The sequence below is a fragment of the Ambystoma mexicanum genome, chromosome 8 (genome assembly GCF_040938575.1).
Source record: "Ambystoma mexicanum isolate Mex_15411 chromosome 8, UKY_AmexF1_1, whole genome shotgun sequence".
NCBI lineage: Eukaryota > Metazoa > Chordata > Amphibia > Caudata > Ambystomatidae > Ambystoma > Ambystoma mexicanum.
The window spans coordinates 488,167,319-488,189,039 of NC_090929.1; the positions used below are offsets into that span (position 1 = coordinate 488,167,319).

General features: G+C 48.7%; 1 protein-coding gene across 1 annotated transcript in view; it reads left to right on the top strand.

Moving 5' to 3' along the window:
* Positions 1-8,070: 8,070 nt before the first annotated feature.
* The window catches only part of VWA1 (von Willebrand factor A domain containing 1), a 332,806-nt gene continuing 319,155 nt past the window's right edge, over positions 8,071-21,721 (top strand). Inside the window, exon 1 of the mRNA XM_069610126.1 lies at positions 8,071-8,568. Coding sequence (XP_069466227.1) covers positions 8,496-8,568 — 73 coding nt within the window. The 5' untranslated portion in view covers positions 8,071-8,495. The remainder of the gene's footprint in view (positions 8,569-21,721) is intronic.

Genomic DNA, 21,721 nt, shown 5'->3' on the forward strand with positions numbered 1-21,721 from the left:
CCAATATGAAAATGTCTTCGCATTTTATTTTTATTATTTGTTTATTTTTTTGATTCACTTAAGAACCTTTACAAAATGAATCAGACAAAAATTCATAGTTTACCATAGAAAAGATTCATACAAACTTTAAATGTTTAAAACATTTAGCATATAAAACGTTTGATGTTTAAAACACAATAAAACATTTAAAAAATTTAGACATTCAACATTTAAGACATCTAAGACATATCCAGAATTTCCACCAACATCACATGATAATTCCATTGTCACCAGTCAACAGTATGGGGGTACGACATAGGCATGGCGATGGCCAAATCCTGAATATATCCCACAAAACACTCCAGATTTTAAATAGTGCCATGTGTACCCCCTCTGAGTCTGTATTCAAACAATAAGCCCAAAATTCATCGGACTTAATTGCGTCATAATGCCCCAGAAACTGCCCCAGTACAGTCATTTAAAGGGACACCCACCTTGGGCATGCTGTCAGGACATGTCTAGGAGTTTCAAAGTTAGTTTCCAGCATGCACATTCTACATATTCTGTTATTTGCTGCAAGTTTCAAGTGGCCCCCCTGCAGTGCCAACACAGAGAGCTGATTGGTCCATAGACGTAGTCTGAAACTTCGTACAGCGGGCTTGGGCATCTTAAAAGGTGATACTGAGTCTTGAGATATCGATGTAAAGTTATGCAATGATGCTAAGGGGTGTAATTATTTAGCCAATCCCATTGCTGTAACTTATTTTTAAACAAAGCTTTCAGTATTTCAAACCTTGGGGCCTGCGCAAAATCAGGGTGCCAATCGCTCATAGTAAAGCATGCCTCATTGAGTTTATTAAAATTATCGCCCTTGCTGATAGATGCGCAATTCGCCCCAGTTCGTTTGCTCAAGATTTTCAGAATCTGACACTTGGGATCAGTTCTCATCCAGATAAAGACTCTTCTGCTCAATAACTGGCTAGACAAAGACACCAGGCCCATCTACAAACGGAGATAGGCCATTGGTGTTGACTGGGGGGGGGCCTCAGGAGAATCCTTCAGGAGAAACCCTCATTGTGTGGAGCCATGTTAGATTGGGCAGTCCGAGGGCTTCTAGCCCATATAGTATTGTCAGGGCAAAGCTTTGTTTATAAAGCCTTATAATGCCTTCCACAGAGTAGCCTGCTGTATGATGTGCAAATGGATTAATGGCAAATGTGAATTGCCTGGCTTTACTCTCTTTACTAGCAATTAGTGGTCTATAATCACCGTCTGCCTGCATGGGTATACCTAAATATAAATAAATTGGGACATAGTCGGTGGTTTTAATGTCGTTGGTAATACTTACTTTACTAAATTTCCTGCTGGTGACGACCATCATTTTTGTTTTTGTGGTGTTATTAACCAGCCCATTTTCTTTAGCGTATTCTGTAAGGACTGTGAGCTTATTTTTTGCTCCACGTATGGTGCAATCCAACAATATAAGGTTGTCTGCATAGAGTAAACTAGTGATGGTAGTTTCATCCATTTTTACAGGACAGCCTGGTATGGCAAGCAGGTATGCCGTGAGATCTGCCAGATATAGGTTAAACAACAGGGGAGCCAGGACACAACCTTGCCTGACACTCCTGTTGATTTCCTCAGCCGCTGACAATAAACCCCCACTTGTTAACCTTATTTGCACAGAGCTATTCTTATGGAGAAGTCTTAAGATTGAAATCAGCCGTTCTGGGAAACCATAGTTACAGAGTTTCTGCCATACTCACAGACGACGTACAGTGTCGACTGCGGCACTGAAGTCCACATATATTATGTACATGCCTGGATTACCTTTTGTCGCGTCTTCCCTAATCAGCGAGTCCATAGCTCTAATGTTATGTGCTGTTGCCCAGCCTGGTCGGAAACTTTTCTGGGTACAGTGTAATATGCTATTTTCATCTACCAAATGCAGCAGGGCCTTTAATACGAAGTTACAAAAATGATTTCCCAGGGACATCGAGTAGAGAAAGGAGCCTGTGATTCACAGGGCACAGCCTATCACCCTTTTTATATACAGGTAACAAAATCGCCTGCTGTCATCAAGCAGGAACTCTCCTCTCCACACATACTTTATCGAACAGCAGTTTTAACACCGTAGCCAAAGCATTGTGATCTTCTTTCAGCACTGCATTTGGCACACCGCTAGGTCCTGGCGCCCGTGAGCCCTTCAGACCCAATATAGCCTCACATATGTCCACCCAGCTAGGGTGTAGGGACCATGGTACAGTTGCTATTTCTCCTGTGTCTGACTCCCCAGCAGAAGCATATTTGGACCGTACAAAAAGGACCCATTCAGGCTCTGCTATGGGGTTAACCACAGACTGCCCGATATTGCCTCTGGCCTGAGACAGTATTTGCCAGATGGGTCTAATTTGGTCTGTACAGAGAACGGAGAACATTTGCTGTCATTTTGCATTTAACTCAGAATGCCACCTTCTCCAGAGCCATTTCTAATAATCCCTTTTAATGTGCCTAACTCGTGCCTCACCGATTCCACTCTCTTCGGGTCCCGCCTTGGCATATCTAAGCTGGCGTCTCATGTTTCGCTTGGCATCTCTAATTTCAACATCAAAGGGTTTGCTTTTCTCAGCTCCCTGGAGGGCCACACAATGCACTACACTTGATCCTGTTTGGTGAGCTAGATTCTTAAGATAGTTTTCCATCTCATCAACCCCTAAGAGAGCAAACCTGGCCAGCTCATATTTGACCCGATGGTTTACTGCCTTGGAACTTTTAGTAATATTGGGTTGTGTCCAACAAATCCTGTTCCCCCATAGTTCCCCACCAGACCCTCGCCCCCCATAGACTTTCAAGGGATTTCCTAGATCAGTTGTTAAAATCAATATGTAATGATCACTGTAATTCGTCTGCCGGGATTCTAGAGATATAACTCCTTTGGAGCACATGTTGCTCCCAAAAAAGTAATCTGAGGTGGAGACTTTGGTACCCATACTCCAAGTGCAGTGACCAGGGCTATCTCTGACCGTACAACCATTATACATCAGTACAGCGCATTTGCGGAGGAAATCCAACCATTGCTTTCCCTTCTTATTCCCTCTCGGTTTAGCCATAACACACTCTGGTTTAATGCATTTATATCGGGCACACAGTTCATGATCAATACAAGCAGCATTAAAGTCACCCCCTAGGAGGGTAAATTCATGCTTATCTCCCAACATCCATTCAGTCAACATCTCGTTGAGTGTCCCATTGCTCCTCCAACTGTGGCAGGTCAGGAAGGACATTGATGTTAATTAGCAAGCCTATCAATGACAGGTAGTTTGTATTGCTACCTCTATTTCTAGCACGTAAGGGGTTCTCAGGATGATCTTTACGCTTGTCAGGGGGACTGACTATTTGATAGCCACTGCCAGTCCCACAGAAGGTCGACCCTTTGCACCTTTGGTAGCCAGATGTTGATTCTTAATAAAGTCCCCCAATTGTATCCCTGTTGTAAGACATGTTTCCTGTAGAAACAAGACATCAAACTCTGATATGCAGCTAAGCGAACCCTTTGGGCTTTAGTAAATGGGAAAAACCTCTGGTGTTCCAACTAAGGACCCGCAGGCTTCATCTTGTCTCTGTCATCTGCATAATCAAGAATGTTCTGAACCAGTCTCAGACCTTAGCGCCCTCTGTGGACAAATCATTGGCTGGCATTCTAGCTTTAATAATGGGCATTGGGAGGTTCTCAACCTGCCCTCCCTCCTTGCTAGTAACATAGGTGGTATCATCAACAATAAACCCAGCCTTTTCAATGGACCGCACATGACAATGTATTAACGCTGGCACATCAGTAGTAGAGCAGTGAACCCGTGCAAAATTACCAACTGGAAGGTCCACAGGCTCAACAAAACTAAAGTCAGCAGTTGTCAATACGCGCAATGCAGGAATGTTTTTGCATAAATTTAGAATATCTGATCTGTTGGTCCGTTTATCCATAAAAGTAGTAGGACTGCGTCCAAAAGGGAATGACGTAGGGTCATTTTTTGATTGAGGAGATGGGGAATGGGGTGGGGGATTAGGGACAGGAGGGATCATGGAAGGGATCGAGGGTGGGGGTAGGCTGAGAGTGATAACTGAAGCGACCGTGGGCTGCAAATAGGTAGTGCCGACCACTTTGTGCTGTGGAGTAATCGCAGGGCCAATAATATCATCATGATCCGCACTGTTAACTAAAGGGTTATCAGGATTTATTTAGGGTGCTGTACTCTGCACCTCATCAAGTAACCAACTAGTCAGAGTGCCAAACCCTCTCATTCTCCTGATCTGCCCCACGTTGGTTGGGCCTTTCACAGCCTCCTTTTGTTCAATACCTAATGTGATACAAGTAGAGTTCATGGGGTCGGGTATTTCGGCAATAACTGCCAGATTGTTGCCACAGGCCCTCCTACGCAGCCTGGCCCGCTTAGCCAGTCGCCTTTGTTTTCTGATTTTATACCGTGAATCCACAGTAATGTCATCTGTTCGCTCTTCCACATCCAACACATCCACTATCTCCACCGCAGAGGAGCTTCTTCACAACAAGGTGGTAGTAATAGCCGGGAGCAATGTGTTCTGGATCATTAGTGTTAGGTTTGCTACTTGAACTTGCAGTCTTTATTTTTTTATTTATTTATATTTATATAGCGCGCAAGCAGCCCTAGGGCATTGAGGCGCTGTTACTTGCAAAAAACTTAGTTACACAGGTACAGGCATAGTGGTGGTCGTTGATACATTGTGAATACTACAGAACATCATACTGTTGTTACAGCCATTGCAATTGGTCATTGGGTTACAACTTATGCATTGGGTCATGTGGTGAGTATTCATGCTAGTCCATTATGCCTAGAATCGCCCCTTGTTTTTTTACTTCTTCCAAGATTACTCCACGTCATTTAAGTAAGATTTTGACGGCAAAATGTATCACTGCGTCAACGGACAATGAGGTTGTAGACAGCGAGCTTGCATCAGGGATGAGCTCCTGTTGAAAGCTCGGCTGCTGTGCACCAGACAAACCCTGAGTACCTGATCAATGGGAAAAAGTACCCGGGTGGTCGATAGTCGTTGCACAATGGTGTCTGCTACTTGGGAAACGATAGACGTTATTGGCTGCTGAGACTTCCGGAAACTCTGATAGAGAATCAAACCCCCTTGCAGGTGTGGACAGTCGACCCACGGAAGGGCCCGCTCTAGCTTTCGGGGGTTTATTTGACTCTGAGTTGTTGGTGGGGACGATGTTCACAAAAGGAAGTGAGTAACATAGCGCCAATAAGGAGTTGTTAGCAATGTCTCAATGTCTCCATAGTCACTGACGGAGGCCTCTTTTCGGTCAGCTACCCCCATGAAAAGTAATTTGGGATATTACCTGGCAAGCAATTAATAGCATCTTTGGCAGTAGACTGAAAATAATCCGTCATTTTCGCACTTGGGACACAAGAGGCCTGTTGGTTATTGTTTTTATTGGTTGCGGCCCCTGTGCGGGTGATTATACAAGAGGGGGGAGCAAGGGGCCGAGGGGAGGGGGCACAGCGGCAGTAGTCTTTGAAATATCTTTGTTTTTGCCACAGGTATTTTACCACGTTTTTTGCCAGCTGGTTGCCTTTCCTTTGGCCCTTTGATTTGGGCCCCACTTAGCTCGGCATATTATTGATAAGGAAAAATTAGATGATATACTTGGCTGCAGACATATACACTGGGGAGAATGGACTGGGCCTCCCACAGTCACCTAACCAAAGAACAAATCAGCACTGTTCACTTTCAAGTTCTGGCAATAAATTGTTAGATCTCCCAATGAATGGTTCAACGACTTAGCATTTTACCAAGGCTTTATGTTCTGCACTCTGCACAACGTCACATTAACAGACAGGAAGGAAGTGTCTGTTACGCTCCCTGGTAAATGCAATTAGCAAAATCTTAGCACTGCAATCCTGCGGGAGTTCAAAGGCAATTCCTGCCTTCAGTCCCTCCCGCTGCCAAGTAGTTAAACTGGTAGGGAATGCAAGATTCGTGGCCAATACAATAGTTGCCGTTATGAATTACCTTAATTTGTACTGCAAGATCAAGCAGCTGGCGGCACGCGGCATCCGACAGCCGAACACCGAACACTCGGCTCACTCCGCTTTGCTCTGCTGCCACAGGAGCTTTAGTTGTCGGGATTCCAAGTTTTTAGAAATGGAAGACAGACTTCCACATGTGCCGCAGTCACTGAAGAGAAAGTGTGTCCCTCAAACACCAAACACTCAGCTCACTCTGCTTCGCTCCACTGCCACAGGATCTTTAGTAGGCGAGATTCCATGTTTGTATAAATGGAAGATAAACTTCCAAATGTGCTGCAGTCACTGAAGAGAAAGTGTGTCCCTCAAACACCAAACACTCAGCTCACTCTGCTTCGCTCCACTGCCACAGGAGTTTTATGGGGTGGGATTCCAGGTTTGTGGAAATGGAAGACAGACTTCCAAATATGTTGCAGTCATTGAAGAGAAAGTGTGTCACTCAAACACAAACACTCAGCTCACTCCGCTTCACTCCTCTGCGACAGAATCTTTAGTAGGGGGATTCCAAGTTTGTAGAAATGGAAGATAGACTTACAAATGTGCCGCAGTCACTGAAGAGAAAGTGTATCCCTCAGTCGAGATCCATGCCTATCTGGAGTAAAGTCAACATCTACAAGATGATTATTAGAACCACCCTGATTTACGCCACTCTGGCATGGAGCACCTGTGTAGAAACACACTAGAGGACTCTTCAAAAGGTGCAGAACACAGCCCTTATGATAGAGGCTGGAGCCACACTTTTTACAAGAACAGCGGACCTGCAGAGGGAGCTGGGCATCCAGATGTTGGATGAACATCTAGCAAAGCTAAATAGGAATTACTGCCAACGAAACTGGATCAGAACGCAAACCCTCTGATCAAGAAACCTGCTACGATCACTGCAAATACTTTTGACCGATATCCACGGCCCATCGTAACGATGACCCTGTGAAACCAACTCTACTGTGGCAAGCTATCACAGATCAAGAAGCAATGGAAGCCGCGACTACACTTTCAACCAGAGAAACTGGAGCAATGAGGCTGAGCCTCGGTATCCAACAACCCGAATGACAGATCAAAATTGCCAGCAAGACAAAGAACAAGAACGGGGCACGGGTGAAATGTTCAGTAGAGTAAACAGTGTTGTAAATTTCCCTCATGGGTGTCATTTTAAGGGGGGACAGGAGTATTTGTTGCCTAACTTCTGAGGCACACCATTTTTCCCCACTCATTTGGCAAGGGCCGCTTTCATTTAGAGGTCATGCCCCCCCCAAAAGTTTTCAGCAATGTTACTCCACTGGTTTCACTGTAACCCACTTGTTACAATACCCCTTTAATGTCTGGACACATATCCCCGCTGTCAGGGCCTTGGAGGCAGCAGCGCCCTGGGCAAATTGGTGCCATCTCCCTGCGCACCCCTGGTTGACAGGGGACAGGCGAGAGGCAGGAGTGCCACATTTGTTTTGTCCCTCCCTGCTCTGGCGCCTCGCAGGGGGATAATCACTGGAATAGGACGCTCATGCATGCTAATGCATGAGCGCCCTATTCCAATGAAAGCGTCCTGGCTCCCTCGTCGCAGCAGGGAGGTAATCCTCATGTGAATAGGGTGCTGATGCTCTGCATCAGCACCCTATTGTTATTAAATGCAGCCCACCGCCGCGAGCGCATTTAATAACAAAAGGGCGCCTGCCGCACCTTTTCTCACTATTCCAGCTCAGGGAAGCCCTTAAAAGACTCCCCGGCCTGGCGTTACAGGTTGCCAATTGCGCCCTGGGGGGGGGGGGGCATGGTGCCCTGGGCGGTCGCCCGGCCCGCCTCCATCCCCTAAGGCCGGCTCTGCCCACTGTAACGTGGATGTGTGCATTTCACTATTGCACAGCCAGGTGTGCAAGTTCTCTGTAAGGTAGTGAGCTCGATATTGGCAAATACTCCATCATATGCTGATACTTTTACATGTTACTGCACCATACAGAGACGTGTCGCCATCACTGTACTAGTCTATGGTCCTGTAACACTCGGCTTACTTTGGACTGTTCCAGGGTCAGGCTTCTAGAAGTCTCTCGGACATCGCGTTAGTGCATTTCACAGTAGCTCAGCCCAGCGCGCGCGTTTCTCTTCACACAGCACAGCAGCCAGGCCCGCCAGCTTCACTCTCTCCCGGGGTTGTCTGGCTCCCTGGAGACAGAAGTTTGAAAGTTTCAGGAGCTGGTGGGTGGTGCGGCAGGAGTGGCCACTCCTGCCGCCGCTGCCAGGAAGGAATGCCTCAGATGCACGGAGGGGGGAGTGTGAGCTGCCTGCCAGAACTGGAGCCGAGCAGAGCCGCACACACATCCCCAGCCGGCTCAGACATGGGACCCACCAGCCCGACAGGGCAGGCACCACTCCGCAGCCCCTGCCCGAGACCATGACTGCCCAGCCCCCCTGCTTTCACGGCGGCAGAGGACCCCCTGCACAGGAGCGGCTATGACACCCTGGATCACCCTCTCCCTCTGCTCCTGGCTCCAGCTGGCCCTGGGACAGGGCATACCTGACACAGGTGAGCCCCCACCCCGTATTGTCCTTTGTCTACCTTAGAGAGTCGTAAATATCTGCACATTAGCTTTCGCTGCACGGATTTGACAAGGCAAACATCAGCCAGGATCCGCGCCATCCCGGTGTTTGATTTTCACATGCATGCCACCACCCTCGGGAGGCGCTGAAAGGGTCACCCGGCACGTGATCGCAGATGCCAACACCTGGGGATGGTTTCAAAACAAACACGGAGTAGAGCAGGGCCGGGAATGCAGGGCAGACATGGCCGCTGGCCGCCAGGGAGCGGTGGCAGCCCATTCATGCCTTCCAGATAAGAGAAGTCTGAGGTCACAGGTTCTGGCAGCTGCGCCGGGAGTCTGCTGTGTGATGGATTGCACGTGTTCTCTCTAGGAAGCAGCTCCCCGCGCCTCATCGAGTGCACCTGCCGGCGTGTGAACATTCAAAAGTATTAAGTTTGGGTGTCAGAGTTCACCTTCCCCTGGAAATGTGGGGGGGGCAGGTGGATTAATATGCACAAATCGCGCTCAAGTCAGGGGAGGCTACTGTGAATAAAAGTGGATATTTTAGTTTAATGATTTGACAAATACACTGTTGGGTCACGTTTGATCTCTAGGCTTACTTATGTGGCCAGTGCTACGATTTTTATTTGCTGTCTGGCACCAATGAAATGCATTTTTGGGTTTACGTGCACTAACATAAAATCTGTGCGACGGTAGTCTGTATAAACTCTCAATTTGGGTCGTCACGTGGTGTGGGGTTCCACCTCTGGGTGACCACTCCCACTCTCCTGCTCCCCTCCTCCCGACTAACCTTACCCGTCCTACCTGTTTACAGATCCGCCAGAGCACCTGGGGACCAATTCCGTTGGTGACGGTGCGCTACATAAGTACCTATAACATAACATAACATAACCCACCGAACCATAAGACCCCCTTAAGCGGCGGGCATCCTGTAACATTTTCATCGGGTTATATTATAGGATGGCCTCCTCTAACACACGGGTGGCTTTGCCCCAGAGTTACCTATGACGGCATAGCTTTTCGGTGATTGGACGCATGGTAAAACAACTCAGCGGGCGAATGCCCCTGCTGCAAAGCTCCCCATTTGATGTCTAGGATAGGCGGAATGCTGGTGCCTACAACATCTCGTATATCAGTTCATGGAGGTAGAGTCCAGCGTTTTAATGGTGGATCCCATTGAAGTTTTTATGCAGATGAACTTTTCCTGGAAGGGTGACACCATTGAGGTCTACCGGAGGCTTGTGGTTGGCTGGCAGGGTGAAAACGAATCCAAGGAGGGGTAGCTCCCTCCCAGTGAAAGTGGGCAGAGTGGTATGCACCATTATATGAAACCAAGAAATTCAATACATTGGAGCAAAGGAAGAGCAGAGCTGTTCTGGGGTTAGTGGGTTCGTACTCGGTGTCTAGCATTTCAGCTAAATCCGATTTTTTTCCCATTTTGTTATCCAAAATATACTTTGCTCCATAAAGAGCCACTCGCTTTTTAATACCAGGGCCAGTAAATCGCCCAGTCTTCTTTTTTGGTACTCGAAGAGTAACTTTTAAAATGGTAAATGCAAAAGTACGCCCAGAATGCAACGAATGAAATTAGTTCTACTCAAGCCTCACGCTGCAACAGCAAAGCGCACCGAAACATGCCTCTAGGCGCCTACTGTAAAGTCCCAAATGAACAAGGAAACCCTTTTATTTGTAAACGCCCTTCTCTGTTTCCGTGTGTAGCCTGGCAGTCTATGCTGTGTTGTGTTAGTAGCCACCCTTTATACTGAGGCCATCACTGCCGTGGTGGTCTTATGGAGCCGGAACCTTTTCGGAGAGGTAGTTTATTGTCACCGTGCCTGGGTGTCGTCAGATCTAGGCCTTATTCACAGAGCGTTTTCCAGTGGGGTTGTGTCCGTATAAAACCCTCCTGCGGATTAGGCCACTAGCCTGTGGATAATAAAGGGGAGGGGACATCCAAGATGCCGTCTAGGTGTGTGTGGGTCAGTGCCTGGGTGAACAGCCCCACAAGGCATGCATGCTTGCGACTGGCATTTCTCGTTTCGCGTTTTCCTTGGTAGCAAGTCGCTAATTTTCCGCCGCAAGGCATGCATTGGCATGTGCTCACTCTGACGACTGTGTGTACTTTCTTTTATTCCATTCTGTTTTTTCTAGAGCAGAGTACTCACCAGGGGAGTTGCTAGGTCTGGAAAAGACCTGGGGCTAAGCTGATGTCGGAACTGTAGGGACTGGGGGCTAGCTAGTCTTTTGGCTGTAGCTCCTGAGATTCTATCTGGGGCTACAACCAAAAGATCAGGGGCTATAAGCCCCCCTCCAGCAACGCCCCTCGTATTCACAATAGGTCGCCTCTAGGCCTGTGGGTCACTAGGAATACAACATATTGTCCCCATGCCTGTCCGCTGGGCCCCAGTGTCATCACCGGCAGGGGTGTTGCTAGGTCTGGAAAAGTTCTGGGGCTACAGTAACCCCTGAGCTTCTATCCGGGGCTACAACCAAAAGACCCGGGCTATAGCCACCTGCCCCCTAGCAACGCCTCGGGTCAGGGGACGAACAGCTCTGCACAAGGCGCTGCACTGACAGGGGGGATGAATATGTCAGTTTCCTGCATCCCGGCTGCTATTGGACAAGGAGGAGGTATTCCCTGCCTATCGGAGGGTGAGGCGGGTGGAGTGGAGTGTTTGTGTCTGGCAGTCGGTGCACCGCTTTATTTACATCCTTGCATGGATGCTGATGGCAGACGACGTGGACTGGAACCTGACAGTTTTTGTTTTTTCTTCTGTAGACTCTACTTAGTCTCGTATTCTGTCATTGCCCTGACGCCATGGTTACAGTGTGTGGGCGGGGGAGAGGACTCGTGGGAGTGCACGCGCCAGTGGTCGTTCTCGAAATTGCGACCCTCAAGTCAAGGTAACAATGAAGACCCTACATTTTTGGGTGCATCTTTGCCCCTCAAAATCGACGTCAAGCTTCCCAAAAGTAATGTTTGTTCAATATCGTTCAAGGAGGGCCAAAGTTGCAAGAAGAGAGGCCCCCAAAGTCGTCTTTTGCTTTAGTTCAACGCCTAATTGCCGGTGAAGTCAGAGCGAACTGCAGCTCCATACTGCGTGTTCTGGCACGCAGCCTGTGCCATTCCACTCGTGGCTTTGGTCGAAGTGTATGAAAAGAAGTAGTGGAACTATGTTCCCTGCTGGCCAGTCCCCGCTCGCCACAACCCCCATGGCCACGCCCCTCCCATGCACAATGCAAACCCCCAAACAAATGCCTCTGCTATAGCAGGGAACGTTCAATGCAGTGCACTGAAGTGCAAGATTCAACTGCTTCCCACACATATGTTTTAAAACGAAACCATTCAGGAACGGTTTCTTTTTAAAATAAAAGTATTGAAACAGTAAAACGTAATTTAAAAAAGTAGAGGAGCACCGCTCCCAACCGTTCTCGCCCACTTTGGCAACAGCGTTGCAAAGAGAGGGGGATTAAACATCATGGATAAATGGATCCGGTGCAAACTCCTACATGTCTCCCAGCAGCAGTGCACGCGGCAGCTACACGCAGCCGCATTCAACCCTCATTTACCTTCCTTTCTATTTCAAGTCTAGTCTTTTTATTTTCCTTTACTACATTTGGATTTGTTCTCCCTACTTTTCTCCTGTGGATGCCTGCCCCTCAAGTATAAGCAAGTGCATTTCACCCCACTTTAACCTACCAGTCTTGTTTATGTGGGAATTCCAAAACGGTCTGTTCTGGGAAACGTCAAGCGAGGCCGGGTAACCTGTGCCCCATGGCAGCCAGGCTGGGGAGAGGGGCGGCCAGCAGCCCAACAAACGGGGCCGCGCTCCCCCTCTTCCCCCCCACTGCCACAAGGCGACACGCAGTCGCTGGCCGGTGTTGAGTTCCTGCACAGGGGAATCAGGCCGGGAGGCCTATTCAAATGATACGCGGGAGCCGGGGTCAATACACAACCTTCTTTTTTCTTAACAGGCGGCAACTGCCGAACTTGCTCCCCGCCCCCTCCCTAACCCCTGTGTCATATCCTGTCCACTCTGATGGGACCGCAATGGCGGCCCACCCACACAACGATGCGGGAGGGTGCTGACATCTCCCCTCTTTTTAACACGCCAGTTCCTCTCCACTCTCTACCCCATTTCTTAGATGAGGCGGAGCAGCTTTATGCGGCTTCTTTGCGGTCTCCTAGAGCTGTGGGGCGTCGCCAACGCTGACGGCTGAGAAGCAGGGTTTCTTTCATCTTCAGACTCTTCTCCATCTCCTTGCCAGAGCTCATCACGTTTACTTTCTTCCTCGCTGTCACTCTGTCTGCCCCAGACTTCTTCCACATTAGAGCTCAAGCACTTGAAGTGCGAAGCATTGCGCGTTACCGACGAGCAATCGTCCCTCTGCGCCGTGATCATGGTGCCTTTCTTGTGTGTCACGATGAGCGGCGTCGGTGCAAACGTGGCATCTTCTTTCCTGCTCTTTGGTTGACGCATCCATACTTCATCTCCTGGTTCTAAAGTTGTCTCTCTGGCTCTCCTCTTACGGTCCATTACTTCTTTCATCTTCGCTTTTCCTGCGGCATCGTTCTCTTTGGCTTCTTGTTACAGGGCCGTTGGTGCCTGGGGTCTGGGATCTTCTGGTAGTCGTGTGCGGACTGGTCTTCGAAACAACAGGTCCACCGGGCATATCCCCATGGTGCTGTGGGGCGTGTGCCTGTATTCTCTTAACAATTGGTTGAGGGCTTGCTCGAAAGGCTTGTTTTGGATGTTTGCAATTTGAAGGGTCCTTTTAATGTTGGCCATCGCAGGGTTACCTTCCGATGCTGAAAGCCCATGTATTTAGCAAAGTTCTGGAAGTCCTGGCTCACGAATGTCGTGTAGTTGTCTGACTTTATGACTTTGGGAATTCCATATGCGGACAACATGCGGTCCAAGACTGGGATGACGCTGGCGGCTGCGGTGCTATCTACTATTTGCGCATCAGGGAAGCGCGAGTGCTCGTCCATGAGTACGACTACGTGCGTGCCATCTCTTAGTGGGCCGAACAGGTCCACCGCTAGTTCTTCCCACACCTGCTTCAGCAGGGGCGACATTTGTAGTGGGTTTGGGTGTGGTGGTAGAGCTACCTGCGCGCAAATGTGGCACCCCCCTATTATGTCTTCCACTAGAGCGTCGAGCCTCGGGAACCATATCTTTTGCCTAAGAAGTCTTTTTGTTGCCACCACTCCTCTGTGTCCTTCGTGTGTCAACCGCACCGTCTTTTCCCTGAGCCCTTCCGGCATTATGACCTTGCAGCCTTTCAGTAGTATGTGTTTGTCCACTATGGACAGTTCGTCTCTCACTTGGTCTAGCCGCTTGACGTCGTCTCTTACTGTTTCTACCTCTTGTCGAGCCTGTTGTCTCATGTGTGCCTTTCTGTTTGTTTGCTTGCAGTGTCTGACAATCCGGAACGCCGGGTCTTGTTCTGACTGTGCCATCAGCTCGACCCATCCTATGGGTAGTGGTTGGAGGTGGTGTATCACGTAGTTTATATATGCGCCTGGATGGACGGTTGTGATTCTGCCCGTCCCGTGGGATGGTGGGTCAAATAATCTGCTGGGTTTTCTTCTTTGCCTGGGCGGTGCTTGTCAGTGAATTTGTAGTCTTGCAGACGTAGTCCCCACCTTGCTATCCTACGAGGCATCCGCACTTTGGGGTCCTCATATATGGTTAGGAGCACTTGATGGTCCGTTATTATAGTGAATTCCTTACCATATAGAATAAATGGAAATATTTGCACGCCCACACTACCGCCAGGCTTTCTTTTTCTGCCTGGGAGTATGCCTGTTGTGTGGTGGTGAGGCTCCTGCTGGTGTATGCCACTATGTAGACACTGGATGGTGTCTCTGGGTCCTTCTGCATGAAAATGGCACCGAGTCCTACGGGGCTGGCGTCGACGATTACTTCAGTGTTTCTTCACGCGTCGAAATACGCCATGTTGTCCGCTTTCGCGATGGCGTTGCGGATAGCCTCGAATGCCATTTAACACTCTTCCAACCAGATGAACGGTTGGTCCTTGCGCGTGAGCAGTCGCAGTGGGTTGCTTATGGTGGCGTAGTCTTTCAGGTATCTAGAACAGTAGCTGACCAGGCCCAGGAATGACCTTAGATCTGTGATGGTCTTGGGAGGCGGCGCAGTGTTGAGGGCCTTGACCTTGTCTGGGTCTGGGCGCATCCCTTCGTCCGAGAAGATATGGCCGAAGAATCTTATCGAGACTTTGGCAAGTTCACATTTTTCTTTGTTTAGCATGAGACCGCTGCTTCTAGCGCCGTGCGTATTCGATGTAACACCGTGTCGTGCTCCTCTTGAGTCTTCCCGAACACTAGTACATCATCTGAGTAATTTAGACATTTCGGGACGTGCCGAATCACCTTGTGTATTTCCTCTTGAAAAATTTCTGGGGACGATGAGATGCGGAAACGGAGTCTTTTATATTGAAAAAGGCTGAGGTGTGTCACAAATGTGGTGATATATCTGAATTCAGGGGCGATTTCAATTTGATGGTAGCCTTTAGTTAGATCTAATTTCGAGAAAATCTTTGCCCCGTGGAGGAGGTGAATCATATCTGTGATTCTGGGGGCTTGGTGTCTCTCTCTCTCGATGGCTACGTTCGCTCTGCGCATGTCGATGCACAGATGTATAGATCCGTCCGGGGATTTCTTGGGGACGGGTACGATGGGTGATACCCATGGTATCGGGCCTGAGACAGGTTCAATGACGTCCATTTTGATCAGTTTGTCTAGTTTGTCTTCTACCTGTTTTTGAATGTTGACAGGTATGCCTCGATAGTGTTGGGCCACTGGGGGAATGTCTGGATTAATGTGGAGTTGTATCTTTCTGTTTTTTAATTTCCCGAGTCCACTAAAGAGTTTTGGGAATGATTGTTCCACTGCCTCTGGTTTGGCGAAATATTTGTGTGCCATAATCTGGTACAGGAGGTGCACTAAGCCCATGTCCACCGCTGTTCTGAAGCTTAGGATGCAGCCAATGTAGGCTTCTGTCTTCAGTATGTGTAGGGTGATTTTCGCTGCATGGGATTTGTGTGTGCACCACGCTGTAATTGTCCATTTTCAGGGTAAAGGGGTCGTTGCTCCGTATGGGTAGATGTCCACTATGGCCTTTCCGATTTTTGGAGGCCCTGTGAGCGAGTTGTATGCCTGCTCGCTGATGATATTGACGGTGGCTCCCGTGTCAACGAGGAATTCCAGAGGTGTGTCGTTTACCTGGAGCGTGAGGATGGGGCTGTGTTGAGTGGCCATGGTGTTATTTAGTGCCCACACGTAGCCTTTCTTTCTCTGATCTTCCTCTGATGATGGAGATTCACTGCTGGTGGGAGAACGCATTTCAATGTACCTGACAAAACGCCTTCTTTGAGAGCGCCATGAGCTATCAGGTGGCCACCTGTCTTCTCATTGGTAGGGGCTTCTTCGATCTTTATCCTCCCTTTTGTGTGTCACGTGATCTCCTTCTCCTCTGCTGGTCGGTGGGCTTTGACTTGTGTTTCTGCGCCTTTCTTGAGTTTGCTGTCTGCTTGGAGGATGTCCTGGTGTGTTCTTGCACACTGCTCTGTAGTGATCCATACCACCACACGCAGCGCATTGCTGTCCTATGGCGGGACACTCTCCTATGTGGGGGTATTCGTATCCACATCGATAGCATGTGGCGTCCGGGCATTTTCCTCCTTGGTTTGGTGCTGCATACAGTTTGTTGAGTACGTTGGGGTTGGCGGCGGGCTGTTGTATGGTGACATTGCCCAGGTTATCGAGTTGTGATTCCACTGCCGCCTCCATGCGTGCGAGTGCCAGGATCTCTTCCAGCAACCTTTGCTTCTGTAATAGCTGCTTTCTGAATGGTTGCGAGAGGCATCCGGCGATTACCTGGGATCTGAGCGCTTCTTCATTGGAGTATCTGTGAAATTCACAATATTTTAGCTTGATGCGAAGGCGCATGACAAAATTGTCCATGGATTCGCCCCTCTCTTGTCTGGTGGTATGAAATATGTGCCTCTCGTAGTCAATGTTAGTGTGTGGGGCTAAATATTCCGATAGCTTGCCCTGCAGTTCGCCATATGTTACTGTGTCAACATTTAAGAGTTCTCCTGCAATGTCTCTCACTGCCGGTCCAACGGCCATAAAGAGGGTGTTTTTGAGTCTTGTGTCATCCGTTAGGCCTATGGCGCCTGCATAAAACTTAAAGTCCCTGAGCCATATGACCCAGCGGGGCCCTAGATTGGAGGTATCTTTAAGTTCGAATGGGCCCGGCATGTGCATGATTTGTGATGCACCTCCTTCCGTTTGCACTGGCTGGTTGTTTCCCTGTGTGGCATCCGCCCCTCCGGATTACAAGGCTGTTGAGATTGCCGGGTCTTACATGGTGGTGTGGGGCTGGGCTTGTGGCTCGTGGTTTGTTGGTCCTGCCTGTGTTGGGGGCAGGTGGGCTAATGTTTATTTGATTCGCGTCTCTGTGGACGTGTTTCTTCTCTGCTGCCTTACTCTCACTCTCACTGTGGGGGCTAATGCTCTTGCATGCCACGCGGGGCCGATGTGTGTCAGCTGGCGGGTTCTCCGCCTGGAGAGCTGCACATGGGGCCATTTCAGGCAGAAAATCTTGCCGTGTGTGCAGTACTTGAGGCCGGCTCCTGATGCCGTGGCAGAGCGTGAGGCGAGTATGGGGCGTGGGCGGTGCTTACCCGGGTGAGGCCGCTCGCTCTCCCTGGGCCCGTTCTCGACCTCCGTGGTAACCGCCTTCGTCAGCAGCTTGCACAGGTCTTCCTGCTTGCAGCTGCACTGAGATGTGGGCGCGTGTCTCCGAGGACCCTCTGGACGGCTGTGGCTCGTTGTGTTCCGCACTGCGGCGTATCGTGTGCTTGAGGCGGTGCATGGCTTGTCGGCTGCTGGCGTGTCTGAGGCGGCCGACGCGCAACACTGCTCGGCAGCAGACCTCGACATGGCATGGGTGGGTCCCTCGACCCCTCGTCGCCATTGTTCAGTTCCCGCACGGGGGAATCAGGCCGGGAGGCCTATTCAAATGTGACACGGGAGCCGGGGTCAATACACAACCTTCTTTATTTCTTAACAGGCGGCAACTGCTGAACTTGCTCCCCGCCCCCTCCCTAACCCCTGCGTCATATCCTGTCCACTCTGTTGGGACCGCAACAGCGGCCCACCCACACAACGATGTGGGAGGGTGCTGACAGTCGGGATGACAAGAAGGAAGGGCGAGGTGTGAAACAACACATCACCCTTCCTTCCAAAATAGGTGCAAAGCGCACAAGATGCATAGGATAGTATACTAAAGGGTGGTTCCCTACTCTGCTGAGGACTGGGATATAAACGACAAGAAAAACACGGTTGTGTCCTGACAGGTTCAATAAACATTACTATAAATTGATAGTAGTCTCCTTAATATCAAGGGCATTGTGCAGTGAGTATATGAATTACTCAATTGATAGAAAATCCTGAATTGAACTTCCTATTAAATGGAGCTTTCCATGCACGGGGACCCAAACAAAAAGGGTACTTTGCGTACACAGAGTCTCTTCTTTTTCCCAGAACCCTCCCACCCTGCATTAGTACCAACCATATTAAACTACCTTCGAGAGGGTTTAGATAGCGGTGGCGATGGTGCCTTTATGTTTAGTGATTTATCTGCAGCTCTTGACCCTATCAACACCTTCATCCATCCTCTGCTCCTGAAGCATTTGACATCTTATGGAGTTGGCGGTGTGGTACTTATGAAGATTGAATCCTACATATCAGGATGCAAACAATCACTTGTAGCCCCATCGTGTACGGCCTCATTTGCATATGTCGTCTGCAGCATTCAGTATTACCCAAATTGACCTTTTAACAATTGACCTTGTCCTAATTGACCTAATTATAGTGGTCCTAATTGACCTTCTGCACAATTGACCTTTATATTATTTTAGTTATTTTATATATGTATTGGGTTGGTTTTGGATTATAAATAATATAAGGGGATTGGGTGGTTTTTTTGGATTGGGTGGTCTAATCTTTGTTAACTCTCTGAAAATGAACCCTGGAAGGGCAGATGTACTCGCCGCCAATGCTCCAGCAAATCTTTTCTACTCAGTGTTCTGGGGAGTCTCTTTTGGATCAATCCCTTCTCCACCAATATCTGTCGTGTGGTGTATGAGTGTGTCATTATAGAAGCAGACCTGACCTAGGCCGCCCTGGTTTCGGCAGTGACGAAACCCTGTTTTCTTTCTGCAAAGGAGACACACGGTTTATAATTCTACCATCCTTTCCCCATAGACTCTTTGCCATTAATGTCATTGTTTCATCCAGCCTGAATTTTGGGAATAGCATAACATGCCCACCTGGCTCTTGTTACAGTCACACACGTCTGATCCTGTGTCTCGTGCATTAGCTTAATTGCACTGGATTCCAGTCTCGAGTTGAACCAAATCACTCCATTGCTTCCTGGAGCAAGGTCTGCACTCAATAAATATCCTAATAATAATAATAATAGCTTTTTATTAATGTGTCGTTCACAAGACTCTCATTATCCTACAGTGTTAATGAGTTGTATTTTCCAGCATCCTTTTGACAACTCCGTTCCCAGCATAACATCTCTCTTCTTCTCACTAAACGCAGAAGTGGGAGGACTGGTGGCAAGAGGTCTCTAGTTGTTGCCTCTAAGACCTGGAGCTTATTGTGAACTTCTCTGTGAAATGAACAGAATCCGCCAGTGTTCAAGAGGACACGGAAGAAAGTTTCTTTCCTCTCATTTGAACAGTTAAGCTGTTATTGCACCGAGGTGCCTTATGGTCAACGATTGCACTCTCTGAATACCTCAGCAGAAACATGAACATTGGCTGGAACTGTCTCAAAAGTTTCTCTGTCATGTAGGTTTTGCCCACCCACAGTTACATTAATAAACCTGGCTAAAGTAAAAATTTGCCTAATTTGTATGGTAGTGTCATGAAATGCGGACCTTGGTCCTTGTGATCTTCCTGGAGGTTGTCAATGCCCGGGCTGTGGGCACCATTTTTTCTTCCAACATGGCGAATCGTCTCTCTATTCAGGACCGACACAAGCGCTCTAGCGTTCCGACCGTAGGCGCTCTAGCTGCAGTCAGTGAACAACGTCTATTTCTTTGGACCGCAGACGTGATGGCTCTGCGTCTCAACGCTTGGTCAGCCATACCTTGCTCAGCGCTTCATTTGTTTATACTATATCCTGGCCTTGAATCGTTGGCCCTCCTTGCTCTACCTTCTTTCTGATGCCGCTTCCTTGTACCCCTCCTTCCCTGATCGTTCCACTTTCCAGGGTGATTCTCGTTCCATCTGCCTCCTGCAGAAAGGGAGACAAGTACTTCCTCTGATATTTTGCTGATCTGCTACCAACTGAAAACAGGTTTTTACTTCATTCAGGAAGGTTTTTGTCCTGTGCACCTTGGCAGTCTCTCCTGAGATCCCCCCCCCCCCAGACCCAGCACACCTTCCAGGCGGGGTGGCGTCTGGGAAGGCTCGCCACTTTCTTCGTGATACTCGAGCAAAACAAAAGAAGCGACAAGAAAAAGCTTACCGTAAAACGTCCCGGAAAACACAGGTGTGCCCCACCAGTGAACCTGCGAATCGCGATAGCTAGGCAACAAATTACCATGTTTCTACACCAATCTGTGCAAGAGCATGCAGCGAAGTACAGTTGGTCTGAGTACCCCAAGCAGGGGCAGAATTTGCCAGCCTGCAAAGAAGCCTCAGTTCTGGGGCACAACTGCAGTGGTAATAGGAGCAGTATAATAGCCAATTTACATTCCCACTGTATTTCTCTAATTGAACAATGCAGCACTCAGAACTCTTGCATCCCATCTAGGACATGAGAATCAAACTGAAGCCAATGTGTTGATCCACATGAGATGCTTGAATTAAGCATTATAACCCGCAGATACTGGTAATAATACGATTAGCACCCGGCACAGGACGGGTGCTACTGGCAGGCAGGGGTGTACAGGAAACATTTTTTAAAGTATGAATAAGCCATTGAAACATGGCTTCCAAGCAATGGATTCTCGGTGGTCTGATTGCGGGAGAAGCTTTTGGCCTGGGACAGCTGTCATCAAGAGAACTAGTTTGGGAAAGGAAGGCAGAGCAGGTGCGACACAGCGTACAGGAGGTAAAGGTGCCGGTAGGATGGGAGCGGTTGGAAAGAGGGGGGAGTGGTTCAGCAGAGCAAAGAAAAGGCTGCAACAGGTATGGGGCATGGAATGCTGAGAGTCATCTGGATCCATGTCTAGACCAGTCCATATTGCCGGTAGGCCCGGGATCCTGATTGGCTCCCAGAATTTGAACCTTCCACCATGGGTGCTTATTGAGAATACAGCAAGCCACATTATAATTGGACTCCGGCCTTGTGTATCTCTCTGGGGCGCGCAGTGGCTATTTAGCCACGTGTAGAGGTCATGTGCACCAGTTTCCTTCCTTATGCTGGTCAGAATAAGTATTCCAAGGGAACCTCCTGTTTCAGAATCGGCCAGGTTTTGTGGGTGTTGTGAAATGTTAGGTGATTTTCCATTGAGCGACTATGGGGAGAATTCTGGAAGTCAAGAGCGAGGACAGAAAAAGCAAGGTCAATTTTCCATTTAGGTCTGAACATGGGAGCAGACGTAAACTTCCGTGAACTGGAGAGGAGGCTCTAGAAAGGTAGTAATCATTAAATTGCTCCTGGAGCAAAAGTGTGCAAAAGGATACAATGCATTATGGTAATCCAGATAGTCTTAAAATGAATGTGTTGGGTTACCGGAAGTCTGTGCAATTCACGCAGTCTAGTTGATGTGGTTTCACAACCGCCTGTTCTGATGATAATCTGAGCAGAATAAGTGGAATCGTGTGGACTGGCGAAGTCTGCATCTAATACCACCCAGTGGATACTTTGGCAACTGCTAGAGATACAAGGAGGCAGTCGCAGAGGCAGCCATCGGCTTGGGGGAGGGAGGAGGCGGAAACCCTGCCAAATTATTAAGTACGTTGCAGGCAGAGGGTAGCATTCTGCGTGACACTCAGCCCAGGGCACAGATGGAAATGGGCACTTCAGCAAGAGTCTGCCAAATCCCTCACCTCTGAGAGCAAAGGGTGTGTATACAATGATGA